This window comes from Canis lupus, chromosome 7 (genome assembly GCF_011100685.1).
Source record: "Canis lupus familiaris isolate Mischka breed German Shepherd chromosome 7, alternate assembly UU_Cfam_GSD_1.0, whole genome shotgun sequence".
NCBI classification, from domain to species: domain Eukaryota; kingdom Metazoa; phylum Chordata; class Mammalia; order Carnivora; family Canidae; genus Canis; species Canis lupus.
In genome coordinates, this window is record NC_049228.1 from 41,957,715 (window position 1) to 41,972,050 (window position 14,336).

General features: G+C 44.3%; 1 protein-coding gene across 7 annotated transcripts in view; it reads left to right on the forward strand.

The window, feature by feature from the left end:
- Window positions 1–14,336, forward strand: part of LOC490422 (GON-4-like protein) — a 75,313-nt gene that overhangs the window by 44,766 nt on the left and 16,211 nt on the right. For 6 of the 7 annotated variants that reach the window (XM_038543074.1, XM_038543072.1, XM_038543076.1 and 3 more), the window contains 7 exons: window positions 5,404–5,444; window positions 6,033–6,136; window positions 8,436–8,634; window positions 9,196–9,282; window positions 10,413–10,587; window positions 11,898–12,042; window positions 13,684–13,834. In XM_038543074.1, the coding sequence (XP_038399002.1) occupies window positions 5,404–5,444; window positions 6,033–6,136; window positions 8,436–8,634; window positions 9,196–9,282; window positions 10,413–10,587; window positions 11,898–12,042; window positions 13,684–13,834 (902 nt within the window). The remainder of the gene's footprint in view (window positions 1–5,403; window positions 5,445–6,032; window positions 6,137–8,435; window positions 8,635–9,195; window positions 9,283–10,412; window positions 10,588–11,897; window positions 12,043–13,683; window positions 13,835–14,336) is intronic. The other variant, XM_038543075.1, reaches the window with a different exon arrangement.

Below are 14,336 nucleotides of genomic sequence, written 5' to 3' on the forward strand. Positions count from 1 at the left end.
AGGACGAAAATCCATTGGCACTGATGTGGATTTTAGAAATACAAAATTGATTTAACACCAATTTAATATATTAATATGATGGGTAAAGAGAACAAGATTGGAAGCATGGAAAACAGTTCAATGACTTGGCTTGAGTCATTTGTTTAAAAAGTTACTTCACTGGTTATGTTGCCAATGATAGAAAACATGTATGTCAGAAAGTATTGATTTTTATGCAGTGTGTACGTGACCCTGACTTGGAATAGCATGCACAACATGGTGTAAGTGAGATGTTAGCTCTTGATCAGGTTATGGAGAAAGCTTTACAAGCATTCAAACACAATTATTATAATTTAAATAGTGTTGTTTTCTGTGCAGAGAGAATTATGTAAACATGATCCTTTAAGACTTATATTCTAGTTTGTTGCTTCATTTCCTTTTTCATCTTGTTTTTGGCATTAGGATGCCATTTCCTTTATGAAGATATTCCCTTACTTGCTATATTAGGACAATTAAGTTTAGAGTAACTGTTAAAAGGAATCAGAGTGTAGGACGAAAAGGCTTTGAGAAAACTGTGAAGGAAGGTCTAGAAAAGTAGGAGGAAAACCAAGAAAGTCTAGTATCAGAAACCAGGAGAAGGTTCTTTGAAGAAGCATCTAATCCATGTATGTTGGTAATGAGACATCTCTGCCGGATCAGCGAAGTAGATCTCATTTCTGCTTGGCTCTTAGCCTGGTGTACACTTGCCTTTCTTTTTTGTCAGTCATTTTCTTCACTTTACAGATCACTTCTCAGGAAGATCCTCCCCAGTTAGCAAATTTCTTGCTTCACATTCTACCACAGTTCATGTGTTTTTTAGTGACTGCCTCTCTTGTGGTTGCTCAGGTCCTATCCGTCTTCTCCCCTAGCCCGTGAACTTCTCCGGGAGTTTGTGCTGTTCTCAGTCCTCAAGCCAGGATTTTGCCAATCAAATAGTGGACTTCTCTGGGATGCCCTAATGACGAGCCATCCTTTCTTGTCATAGGGTTCTGTGATCGTACATTAAAACTGGGATGGAGGGAATCCCTGGGTGGCTCAGCGGTTTAGCACCTGCCTTCACCCCGGGGCGTGATCCTGGGGTCCAGGGATTGAGTCCCACGTCGAGCTCCCTGCATGGAGCCTGCTTCTCCCTCTGCCTGTGTCTCTGCCTCTCTCTCTCTCTCTGTGTCTCTCATGAATGAATAAATAAAATCTTAAAAAAAAAAAAACAAAACTGGGATGGAGGGAAGCCTGAGTGGCTCAGTGGTTGAGTGTCTGCCTTCAGCTCATGGCATGATCCTAGTCTCGGGATCGAGTCCCACATCAGGCTCCCTGCAGGGAACCTGCTTCTCCCTCTGATTGTGTCTCTATCTCTCTCTGTGTGTCTCTCATGAATAAATAAATTTAAAAAAAAAACTGGGGTGGAATTCCAGTTTTGTTCCTTCCCCTTGTCCTCTTGCGTCTGATATTATCATGTTACAAACGCTATGAGAGAGCTTATCCTTACATGGATGACAAAAACTTAAAAAATCAAAACGTGGAGTCGCGTGGCACCTGGGTGGCTCAGTGCTTGAGTGTCTGCCTTCAGCTCAAGGTGTGATCCTGAGATCCCAGGATCAAGTCCCACATTGGGCTCCCCTCAGGGAGCCTGCTTCTCCCTCTGCCCATGTCTCTGCCTCTCTCTCTGTGCCTCTCATAAATAAATAAAATCTTTAAAAACAAAAAAAAAACATAGAGTTGTAGAGTTTGGTTGGTTCCTGTGGTGGTTTTCCTCCCACTTGAGAATTTGTTTATAACTTCTCTCACGTGGCCTTTTAGTCTGTGCCTGGGCAACCTCCAGAGTTGGGGGCTCATCAGTTCTGAAGGCAGCTTGTCTCTATCTTCAGTATCCCCTCAACTAACATTTTCCTTACTGAATCTAAGTGTACCTGATCTATTCCTGTTTGCCCTTTGTTGCTAGATAATGTATTTTACTTCTGAGTGTGCATAGTAAAAGATGTTCCTTTTCCTAATTTTTTTCTCTGTTGTGCCAAACATACCAAGTTTCTGCAGTTCTCAAAATGCGGTGCTTCCCAGATGTTTCACTACCGAAGCCACTCTCCTGGATTCTGGCATTTATTTTTTTTATTAAAAAATATATTTTAAAAAAATATATTTTTAGGTAGGCTTCACGCTCAGCATGGAACCCAATGTGAGGCTTGAACTCACAAGCCTGAGATTAAGACCTGAGCTGAGATCAAGAGCTGTTCACCTAACCGACTGAGACATCCAGGTGCACCTGGCCTTTATTTTCTTATTTTGTAAGAAGTCCCATTACAATTTCTTTTTTTCTTTTTTTAAGATTTTATTTATTTATTCATAAGAGACAGAGAGAGAGAGAGAGAGAGAGAGGCAGAGACACAGGCAGAGGGAGAAGCAGGCTCCATGCAGGGAGCCCGATGTGGGACTCGATCCCGGGTCTCCAGGATCATGCCCTGGGCTGAAGGCAGGTGCTAAACCGCTGAGCCACCCGGGCTTCCCCCATTACAATTTCTTATGAAACCTCTAAAATACATAGAAAAGTTGAAAAAATTGTACATTGAACACCCATATATCTACCACCTAGTTTCTGTAATTGACTTTTAATGTATTTGCTTTATTCTGCAGCTGTGAATCTCTGTCCATCTGTGTCCCATCTGTGAATCCACGTGGGTTTTCCTCATGCATTTCAGAGTGGGTTGTAGATAACCAGCATACTTCACTCCTAAACATTTCAGCATGCATATCATTCATTTGGGCTCAGTATTTATCTAGTTTCTTTTTTAGGTAAATGTGTTCACAGTGTATTACACAAGTCTTCAGTGTACCATTCAGTGACTTTTGACTTCCTGACACCTGTGTGACCAAACCCCTATGGGAAAAGGGAACTGTCACCCAACAAAGCTCTCTTAGGTTTCTTCCAGATCGTTTTCCCCACCATCCTCCCTGAGGCAACCGTTGTTTTGTTTTTTTCTTTCTTTTTTTCTTTTTTTGTTTTAAAGATTTTTATTTATTTATTCATGAGACACACACACACACACACACACACACACACACACAGAGAGAGAGAGAGAGGCAGGCAGAGACAGGCAGAGGGAGAAGAAGCAGGCTCCATGCAGGGTGCCCGACGTGGGATCCGATCCTGGGTCTCCAGGATCAGGCCCCGGACTGAAGGCGGCGCTAAACCACTGAGCCACTGGGGCTGCCCCGTTTTTTTTCTATAACATTAGATTTGCCTGTTTTAGCATTTCATGTAAAAGAAATTATATAAGGTGTGCTCTCTTGTGTAAAGCTTCTTTCAGCATCAAGTTTTTGAGATGCATCTGTATTGCATGTGTCACTACTTTTTCCCCTTTCATTGCTGAATAGGATTCCATTGTATGACTTTACCAGTTTTTTCATCTTTTTAAAATATATTCCCAGATAATGATGGACACCTGAGTTTGTCTAAAATTTTGGCTATCTTAAATGAAGCTGCTCTCAACTTGTGCAAACCTCTCCCAGACAAATGTTTCATTTTTCTTGGGTCAGCTATCCAGACTGGGACGCCTGCGTAGCTCAGTGGTTGAGCATCTGCCTTCGGCTCAGGTAGTGATCCTGGGTCTGAGGATCGAGGCCCACATTGGGCTCCCTGCATGGAGTCTGCTTCTCTGCCTGTGTCTCTGCCTCTCCCTCTGTGTGTCTCATGAATAAAAAAATCTTAAAAAAAAAAAAAAATTGCCAACCCTTTTTCCTAAGTGGATTTCCATTTTACCTTCTTGTTATGCTTTCATTTGCTCCACATATTGACCAGCATTTTGATTTTAGCTTTTTTTCCCATAGATTTTATTTATTCATGAGAGACAGAGAGAGAGAGGCAGAGACATAGGCAGATGGAGAAGTAGGCTCCCCATAGGAGCCCGATGTGGGACTCGATCCCTAGACCCGGAATCATACCCTGAACCAAAGGCAGATGCTCAACCACTGAGCCACCCAGGCATCCCTTGATTTTAGCTTTATAATGCCCTCATAAGGGATCCCTGGGTGGCGCAGCGGTTTGGCGCCTGCCTTTGGCCCAGGGCGCGATCCTGGAAACCCCGGATCGAATCCCACGTCAGGCTCCCGGTGCATGGAGCCTGCTTCTCCCTCTGCCTATGTCTCTGCCTCTCTCTCTCTCTCTCTCTATGTGACTATCATAAATAAATAAAATTAAAAAAAAAATAATGCCCTCATAAGAAGGGTTTTGGCAGGAAAGATCACAGATACGTCTAGGTCCTCTAGATGTGGTCTGTAACTGCACTAATTCCATGAGAGGCTAGCTTTCCTGGATACCTGGCTGTTTTGGAGTAGCTGTGTCATACTGAACTTGAGGTCAGCTGGAATATTCAGATCTTTTTTCTTTTTCTTTTTTTTTTTTAAGATTTTATTTATTCATGAGAGACACACAGAGAAGCAGCGACAGTGGCAGAGGGAGAAGTAGGCTCCATGCAGAGAGTCTGATGTGAGACTCGATCCTGGTTCTCCAGGATCACGCCCTGGGCTGAAGGCAGTGCTAAACTGCTGAGCCACGTGGGCTGCCCGGAATATTCAGATCTTGTTCAGATTTTTTGGAGCCATTTTACATTTTTGTGCACTTAAGAAACTGATTTTTAAGAATCCTAAGGGTAAGACTTTAAATTTGTCCCATTAAGTTTCATCCAATTAATTTTAAGAAAACATGGAATTTTGAATGTCATCAGTTGGTCTAGCAATCCCTTTCAACTTTATATGATTTACAGACTTGGTAAGTGTGTCTTTTTAGTCTTCTGGGTCATTGATGGAATTGCTTTACGGTTCGAGTCCAAAGACAGGGTCCTGGAGACTTTTCTCGTGGTTCCGTTCAGTAGACTAGGTCAGCAAACTGTGAATTTCCCTTATTGTGAAATTGCTCACATTTCCACATGTCTTCCCATTGGAACTTTAGCTTCTTGAGAGTGAGACTGTTCTTTTTTTTTTTTTTTCCCCGTAGAGATGGGGATGGTGGGGATTCTGCTGAAGGGAAGAAGGCAGAGGACCAAAGGGAGAGGGAAAGAGAGAATCTCAAGTAGATTCCATGCCATTGTGGAGTACAATGCAGGGCTCGGTCTCACAACCCTGAGATCATGACCTGAGCTGAAATTAAGAGTCTGATGCTTGACTGAGCCACCCATGGGCTCTGTGAGACTTATTTCTGTCATGTGCCCCCTAGCATCTAGAACAGGGCTTGAAGCACAGCTGGGAGTCAGTAAATGTGTTTGAACAAACAAATGACAGATATGGGAGTTTTGTCAAATGTCTTGCTGAAAGCAAGACACAGTGTCTCTTTGGAATTCCCTCCTATTGGAACATGAGACTAACCTGTGCCAACAACACTGTTTCACTTCTTTTCAGAGAAGGAGGTGAATGAACTGATGGAAGAGCTGTTTGAAACTGTGAGTAAGGTTGCTGGAGTGGGAGCTCGGGATGGTGGTGGTGGATTCTCCAGCATGCTCTGTCCTTGGGTCCTAAGCCCTTCCCTCCACAAGGCTGGTTTGGCCATGCCACTTTACCTTTCAGTCCCCTCGGGAGTGAATGTGGTGGGAGGAGAATTTTGCTCACTAATATACTTTGATTGTCCATTTGTAGGTTATTCTTAGTAAAATTTCCTTTCAAACTTTGGATGGCCTCCCCAACCATCATTCCATGCATCCGTAAAGATTGCAAATTAGTTTTTGGATTATTCTGGGCACATATAGTTATCTTTCTCATAAACTTGTCTCTTGAAAAATATTTCTGATCCTTATCTGTGCTCTGTCTTTACCATTGCAAGTGGCTGATTGAGAGACTTTGTTCCTGGGATAATCGTCAGCCATATGCAGGACTGCAGGCACCCCGAAGTGAGAAAGGTCGTCAGGGAGCTCTTTCTGTGCGCCAGCAGTACTAGCGGCCTGTAGACTGAAGTCTTTGCTTTCCCTTCTCCCTGCGGGGTCACTTCCACACGCTCCTTCCCCAGGAACACCTTCCTTCCCTTGTGCCCTCAGTTCCAAGATGAGATGGGACTCTCCAACGTGGAAGATGATGGCCCAGAGGAGGAGGAGCGTGTGGCTGAGCCCCGGCCTAGCTTCAACACCCCTCAAGCCCTACGGTAGGCTAGACAAAGACGTTGAGATGCAGAATGGGATAAAAGTGTGTGTCCAGACACTTCTGTTCACAGTGGCCCATCACTGACTACTTGCTGTTACTGATGGAGGGATACGTAGCCCTGTGGGGCTGATAGGTCTCCTGTGAATAAGTCTCCTCGTTGTGGGGCAGTGCAGCGACAGACCAGGCTGCGTCTGTTTGGGAAGGGAGAGAAAACAGTAGCTGGCATCCATAGCAGCTTCTCCAGGTGAGTGGTGCTGGAGAGGCATGAGGACTCTGTGACCAGCCACAGAAACAGCCCCTATCATAATAACCTGTATGTCCCTTTTGTTTTCTTTGTTGGCCATTAACCATCTAGTCAATGTTAACAAAAGTTTATTAGTCCCCTTAGCAGTAATTGAGCAGACCATGAAACATCTGCAGTAATGCCCTGTAGTCTGAAATAGAAATACCGCCCTCTTCTCACAAAGTTGGCACTTGTTGCTCCACCCAGAAAGAGGGGTCTTTAATTCTTTCCTTATTTGTGTGGTAAGTGTGTATAATTTAATGAACTGTTATCTATTCTGCATAGCAGCATACATGGTCAGGTGATGGGCTAGCTAGTAGTCAGGGTGTGCTTGGTGCTGTGGGTGGAGCAGAGCAAAGCTGAGAGACCCACAGCCTCCATTAGTCCTGTATTTTCATAGCCTGACTGAACTGGAGAGCTTGGGAGCCACCTGAAAGTCTGGCCTTCCAGGAACATGCAATTAAGTAGAAAAGATGAGGTATTCCAAACATTGCGTAAAAGCTGGGAATATCGTTCATATTCCATTATAATAAATACCATAATGTAACAACGATAGAATTTCAGGATTCAACCTCACCTTTTTTCTATTTTGTTTAAGCTTTTTTGAGATATAATTGACAAAGTTGTGAGATATCAAAAGTGTGTTATATGGTGACTTGATGCAAGTATACATCGTGAAAGGGTCCCGCCATTGAGTTAGTTAATACTCTGTCACCTCATGTATTTACTTTTTTTGGGGGAAACACTTTCAAGATTTCTGAATCTTTATTTGACCCACTTACTTTGATCTATAAACATACTTTGGTTCCACTAATCAACTCTGTCAATGAAGTCTGAAGTCTTTGAATTTGGGATTTATAGTACTACTTTAAAGTCCTGGTTTAGCATCAGCTGCCTCTGGCGCTTGCCCACTTGATCTGCTTGGGCTGCTGCTGCTTCCCATGCAGCTGGAAATGCAAACTTGGTTTAGTTTCTTACTAAATAAGATATCATGGGGGAAAGTGAGCCATCTGTGTCCCTCTTATCAACCAAGTAAATAAAACTTCATAAAACCAGGGGCAAGCTACTTCTGCTTTGTCTGTTTTTCTGTTCCTGTGTTGCTCTGCTAGGAACACAGATAATGAAGAGTTTTCCGTTCTCAGTAAATCTTATACAGAGGACTGTCCGTGTCTTTAGGTTTTTACCATGTGGTTGCCCACACTCGCAGTAAATACTGTTAAAAGGACATAGAATCTTTATCTCTGGAGGCTGTAGAAAGGTTATCATTTAACTATTGTTACAGTATAGAGGATTTCATGAAATAGGTTATCCTGCTGGTTGTACCTACTTGAGGTGGCCCCATCCTGATTGCATAAGCCATCAGCTCATGCTGAGCTCCTTGAGTGTCCCACTCTATCCCAGAACTAGCCTGCGAGCTGGGTATGTAGATGCTTACTTCAGCCCTGGCTGGGCTCTCTCTGGACACAAGGGTGGGCAGGTGGGTTAGAGAAGTGAGAGGAGGCATGCGAGGGTTACAAGATTATGTATTCATAGTGGGAATGGGGTAACACTTGAAACAGTTTCTCACTGCCCTTCCCAGCTATCCTGTGGTCTAGTGTATCCTATTCCTGCTTCACACCAAGTCTTTGAGTTTTTAGGACAGGAAGGCAGGGCAGCCTAAGTGGATTGGAGTGGCAGGAGGGCAGAAGCTGGACCTGAGGCTGGGGTCATGGGTCCATTAGGGGACAAATGCTGGACATAGAGAAGATTCTGTGTGACTGTTGGGAACATGTTCCAGGTTAATGTGGGGGTCAGTAGGACTCCAGGATGGTGAGTTCTTCTTGTTGGCTCTTTGACTGCTTTGTTGTTATCCAGACATTTCTCTGCCCCTAGAGTTTTGTTTAATTTGACAAAAATGGGGTGTGGGGGGTTCATAGAAGGTGGAAATATTCAGACTCTCAGCCCACTGTTAGGAGGAGCTGAGTGTGTTGTAAGCCTAGGGAAATGCTCACATACACTCCTTTCCCTCCTGGGATAGGTTTGAGGAACCACTGGCCAACTTGCTGAATGAGCAACACCGCACAGTGAAGGAACAGCTCGAGCAACTGAAGATGAAGAAGTCTTCGGGCAGACAACAGCAGGAGGTCGAGAAGGTGAAGCCCCAGAGTGAGAAAGTCCATCAGACGCTGACTCTAGACCCAGCACAGAGGGGACGCCTCCAGCAGCAGATGCAGCAGGTGAGTCTCCTCCTGGCAACATCGGTGCTGGTTGGGCCTGAGCCTGACACGGACACCAGAAGCTAGCAGTTCTCTAAACATCAGAAACAGGCATCTTGATGCCCACTGAAGTCATAGGACCATGAGATCTTCACATCACTTAGGACCTTGAAAGGGCATCACGTTGGTATCCTTATGGTTCAGGCAGGAATGCAAATGCATGTATGACCCTCATATTCCAAAGTTACAGATTGCAGAGTCCTCTGTGATGTGTTCTTTTTTTTTTTTTTTTTTTCTTTTTTTTTTTTTCTTTTTTTTTTTTCTGTGATGTGTTCTGAATGTAACGGCCTCACTTGCTGGAGTTCTAAATTCAGTCCCTCTGGTTTGATGTTGAACTTCCTCTAATTCTGTCTTTTTGCTTAAGGGGAACAGATCTGAGAAATTCACACCAAGATATAGTGCCAATCTCATAGTCTCTCTGGAAAGCAAAATGTGTGGTAACGTTGCAGACATCTTGGTAAGGTCTTCTGGGAAATGACAACGTCGTAACCTGTCACCGTGTTATTTTCTTTCCCTCCCCAGCACGTTCAGCTCTTGACGCAAATTCACCTTCTTGCCTCCTCCAACCCTAACCTCAGTTCAGAGGCCAGTACCACCAGGATATTTCTTGTAAGCTTCCAAGTATCATTCACTCTATAAACTTTGGTATCTATTAGCTTGGGGGGGGGTCACTTTACCTAGATGGTCACCCAGCACCATCCACATTTCTCTACTGTGTGTTCTGGCAGCTATTCCTATGGCTTCCTACATTTGCTGAGAGAACAGCCTCTGACCCTGTACAAGACCAAAAAGTGTATCCAGTTTCCTTAAGTCTATTCCTCTGACTTTTTTATTGGTCCTCTTCCTCATCCTTTTTTTTTTTTTTTTTTTTTAAAGATTTTATTTATTAGAGCACACAAGCAGGGAGGAGAGGCAGAGCAAGAGAGAGAGAAGCAGACTCCCCACTGAGCAGGGAGCCGATACAGGGCTCCATCCTAGGACCCTGAGTTTATGACGTGAGCCAAAGGCAGATGCTTCACCAACTGATCCCCCTAGGCACCCCTCCTCTTCCTCCTCTACGTCTACCCTGATTTCTTAGGTTTTTGATACTTCTATTCTTTTTATTGAATTCATTATCCATTCAGTAGGCTGTTAGTATTTTACGTATAAAATTAATTTTGGTTATGAAGTTTTTAAGTATTTTGGAGGAAGGGCTTTCAATTTTGAAATTTTCTAGTGTTATTCAAAGAAACCAAAAGACAAGAAATTTTAATTCTCACTTTCCAAAACCTTAATTCTAGCTGGGGAGCTAGACCATCCATCTGAAAAGCTGAAGAATAAAGCAAGAGCAGATGAGTGTTTCATAAACACAATCCTTGAATATCTGAGGAGTTAACAAGACAGTAGTCTTAATGGAATAATGTTAATTACGAGGGACTTTTTTTTTTTCCTCAAAGACCTTTCATTTGTTTATTCATGAGAGACACAGAGAGAGAGGCAGAGACACAGGCAGAGGGAGAAGCAGGCTCCATGCAGGGAGCCTGACATGGGACTTGATCCCGGGTCTCCAGGACCATACCCTGGACCGAAGGCAGGCGCTAAACCGCTAAGCCACCCGGGCTGCCCATGAAGGACTTTCTGATGATTGTTACCTGTTTCTGTCCTCTAGCAGGAAGGACAGATTCTCCCTCAGAGGCAAGTGGGGGCTGCTGGTATTTAGTGTCTGGGGCTGAGGTCCCCTTTGTGCTCTGTCTCCCCAGAAGGAGCTGGGCACCTTCGCTCAGAGCTCTGTGGCGCTCCATCATCAGTCCAGCCCCGGCTTTCAGACCTTGTTCCAGCCTTGCAACCTACTGGGGGCGATGCAGCTCGTCGAAGACTTCAACACGCACATCAGCGTCATTGACTGGAGTCCTCGTAAAACCGTCAAGAAGACAGGTAGGGGACACACGCCTGCTTCTGCTTTTTCCTTGCATGGAGAGGTGGGGGTCTTACCCCATGCCTTCCTTCTGAGGACGTGGTAGTGTTTCGGCGTCCATGAGGGCTTGGCCGCCAGACAGGGCGCTGCGGGGGCAGAGAGCTAGATGTGAGGGTGGGAAGTGCCAGGAGAGAGGTCCAAGGGATCTGCTGAAGGTAAAAGTCAAGTGGTTTTAAGTTGGCCCGTGCTTAGGGTTTTACTCTGCCTCATTAAGATACTTTTATTTCCCTTAATGGTTGCAGTTGGGTCTCCACTTTGAATGAAATGTTGATTTGGGAACTAGGCACAAATTAGAGATATTGTACATTTGCCATGTTCAGTGTTTTAAAGACTTGTGCAGGTTTGGTGCAGGTTTGGTTTCTACCTTACATTTTTTTAGTACTTTTTGAGAAAACATTTGCTGTTCCCTTAAACTGAATAATTGCTTCTGATTAGTTTCCTGGTTTAGCAGAGGAGTTGTGGTTTGCACTGGATGTGCGTTTGTCTTTGGATTTCTTTTTTAAATCCCTGATTCTAACCATTAAATTGAATATAGTTGAGTTTAAGTGCCTTATGTCTTAGACACTGATCTCAAACAACTTTCTTAGCTTGTGATGGTAATGAAAACTTAACATCTTGCCATGGTAATAAATGACACAGTGTCCTGTGTTTTTCTTCGGGAGATATAAAAATACCATTTATGGAAGAACTATGGATATAGTCGAGCTTTCCATGTCTAGAAAGGCAGACGTGCCTGGAATTGAGAGGCGTAGGCAGCAAGGCAGAAATGAGTGAGACTGAGTTGTCTTGTTCCTTTTACGGTTTTTGTTCCCAACTCCAGGAGGAATCTGGGGAGGACTTAATGAAAGTTAAGTTAGAATCAAATAAATAAAATAAGGGATCCCAGATTTGTGAGGGAGATGAAGGAAGTTGGCATCTTATCCTAGAAGAAAACAAGCATTGTTGAAGGTTCCCTTTGAAGGACTGAAGGGGGGTGGGAGTTAACAGTCTGAGGGACAGAATTGCTGGCAGGAGGCAGGAGTGTGCACCGCTGAGGTGCTGGGCACTCCACCGAGGCCAGAGGGAGTGCCAGGGCCGGTGTGTTCAGTGGCGCCGAATGGACCTCCTTGTACATACCCATGTGCTGGCCTGAGGAAGATGCTAGGATCTTCTCGGGGAAGGGGCTGGGGGACACCTCCAGGTAGGGGCAGCTCTACCTAAATGCAGATGTGCATTCAGAAGCTCTCTTTTGTTCTAGAATTTCATTTACCACAGAAAGTTTTCCTCACAGCAGATGAATTTCCCTGTTTGCCAAAGCAAGTGGCTTGGATCCTGGCCACCAGCAAGGTTTTCATGTATCCAGAGCTACTTCCAGTGTGTTCTCTGAAGGCGAAGAACCCCCAGGATAAGATTTTCTTCACCAAGGCTGAGGACAAGTAAGGGTTTACTGTGGGGGAGCAAAGGCACCAAGTGCCCTGAGGAAAAGACTTAGTTCTTTTTCTTGAGGCACTTAGGGGAAACAAGGCACCTGTCACCGGACATGGACACATGATCAGAAGCAAAGCCATATTGCTGGGCACAGCTCTGTGGTGTGTGTCTGCTCCAGTAGTGCCAGATGGTGCTGTTTTGGCAGAACAATGTTTTTTTTTTTTTAAACAATTTAACTTGTTTTTTTGTTTTTATTTGTTGTAGAAACCAATCTCATGGTACTGTTAGACAAAATTTTTGAAAGGAAAATAATTAAAAAAAAATTTTTTTTTTAGATTTTATTTATTTATTCATGAGAGACACAGACAGAGAGGCAGAGACACAGGCAGAGGGAGAAGCAGGCTCCATGCAGGGAGCCCAATGTGGGACTCGACCCAGGGACTCCAGGATCAGGACCTGAGCCAATGGCAGGTGCTAAATCGCTGAGCCACCCAGGGATCCCCAGGAAAATAATTTTTATCCATAATCTTAACTACCCATGATAATGACTTCTTTCCTTTTATTTTAAAAAGATTTTATTTGTTCATGAGAGACAGAGAGAGAGAGAGGCAGAGACACAGGCAGAGGGAGAGAGAGATAGAGAGAGAGAGGCAGAGACAGAGACACAGGCAGAGGGAGAAGCAGGCTCCACGAAGGGAGCCTGATGTAGGACTTAATCCCAGGACTCCAGGACCATGCCCTGGGTCAAAGGCAGGTGCTAAACAGCTGAGCCACCCAGGGATCCCCTTTCCCTTCCTTTTCTTTCTTTCTTTCTTTCTTTTTTTTTTTGGGGGGGGTAAGCTCTGTGTCTAACATGTGGCTCAAACTCATGACCCTGCGATCAAGAGTCATACACTCTACCCACTGAGCCAGTCCAGTGCCTCCAATGATTATTCATATAAATATATATTTTTTATTTTTTTGACTTAACACCTTGAAATTGTTTTTCTGTGCTTCTGCTGGAACTTGATCCTTCCCGTTGTTTCTGTTTTGTCTTCTCAGGTGATGTTCCGCAGCCATAGGGCAGCCCTTTTATCTGCCTGTTTCATTTTTTCTCCTCTCTTTTTTTGCTGCTGTTAGTAGGGCTTCAACAAGCATCTTTGTGCATAGAGCAGGAAAGTCTTTTGAGTTTATCCCTTTGGGTAAATTCCCAAGCGTGAGATTATTTGGTAAAGGTCGTGAACATTTTCATGGTTCTTGATGTGTGTTGGCCCCCAGCCATCAGCAGTTGTGTAGGTAACCACACTTGCACGGTTATGTTGGGAGGTGGTGTTGGTTCTGATTTAATACGTCTCACACAGTGCACATTACTCATTCCATATTTGAATTTTGTTTGTATCGTTAGTGTGAAGCACATCATGATCTGACATTTATTAGTGATTCAAACCCAGTTTTCCTCTTCCCACTTGAGTGGGAACTCCTGGTGGTGTCTTTGTTGTTGTGCTTTCTAGCTCTCAATTCACACCTGCAGTTCTCTGCTGGGCAGCCATTGGCTTGCACAGGAATGAGGTGTGCAAGAGTGGGTCGGTCGTACACAGTGTGCTCCTCTGGAGAGAGAATGTTCTGTAGAACAGAATGAGGTGAGATTTAGGTCATGACCCCTTTCTCAGTTTGTTGGCTTTAGGGCTAAAGCACTTTGAAGGGACCAAGTTTCCTAAGCTGCTGATCAGCAAGTATCTCCTAACCTGCAAGACTGCCCACCAACTGACAGTGAGGATCAAGAACCTCAACATGAACAGAGCACCTGACAACATCATCAAAGTAAGTGCTTCCTGCATGTTTGGCCTCATTGGTCTCAACCTCAGCAGAGGGGCCGCAGCTCCTCCCACCCTAGTTAGATTGGGCCCTCTATGGCCTTTCCAGGGACATTGACCCTTATTTTCTTCTATAGTATCATCTTCTTGGTTTGCTACAGGTATTTCTCCTAAAAATAAAATTATTCCAACTCTTTTTTAAAAATTATTTATTTATGTATTTGAGAGAGAGCTAGAGAACATGTATGGGGGGCAGGGGCAGGGAGAAGCAGACTCCCCAACATGGGGCTCAGGACCTGAGCTGAAGGCAGACACTTAGCCCACCAAGCCTCTGAGGTGCCCCAGAATTATCCCAGCTCTGAAAGTGGGATTTTCTCTCGAGCCACCCATTCTCTTTTCTGCTGGCCTTCTGGAAGAGTAGACAATAATCCGCTGTGTCCTCTTTTTTTTTTTTTTTTTTTAAGAGTTTATTCATGAGAGACACAGAGAGAGAGGCAGAGACATGGGGA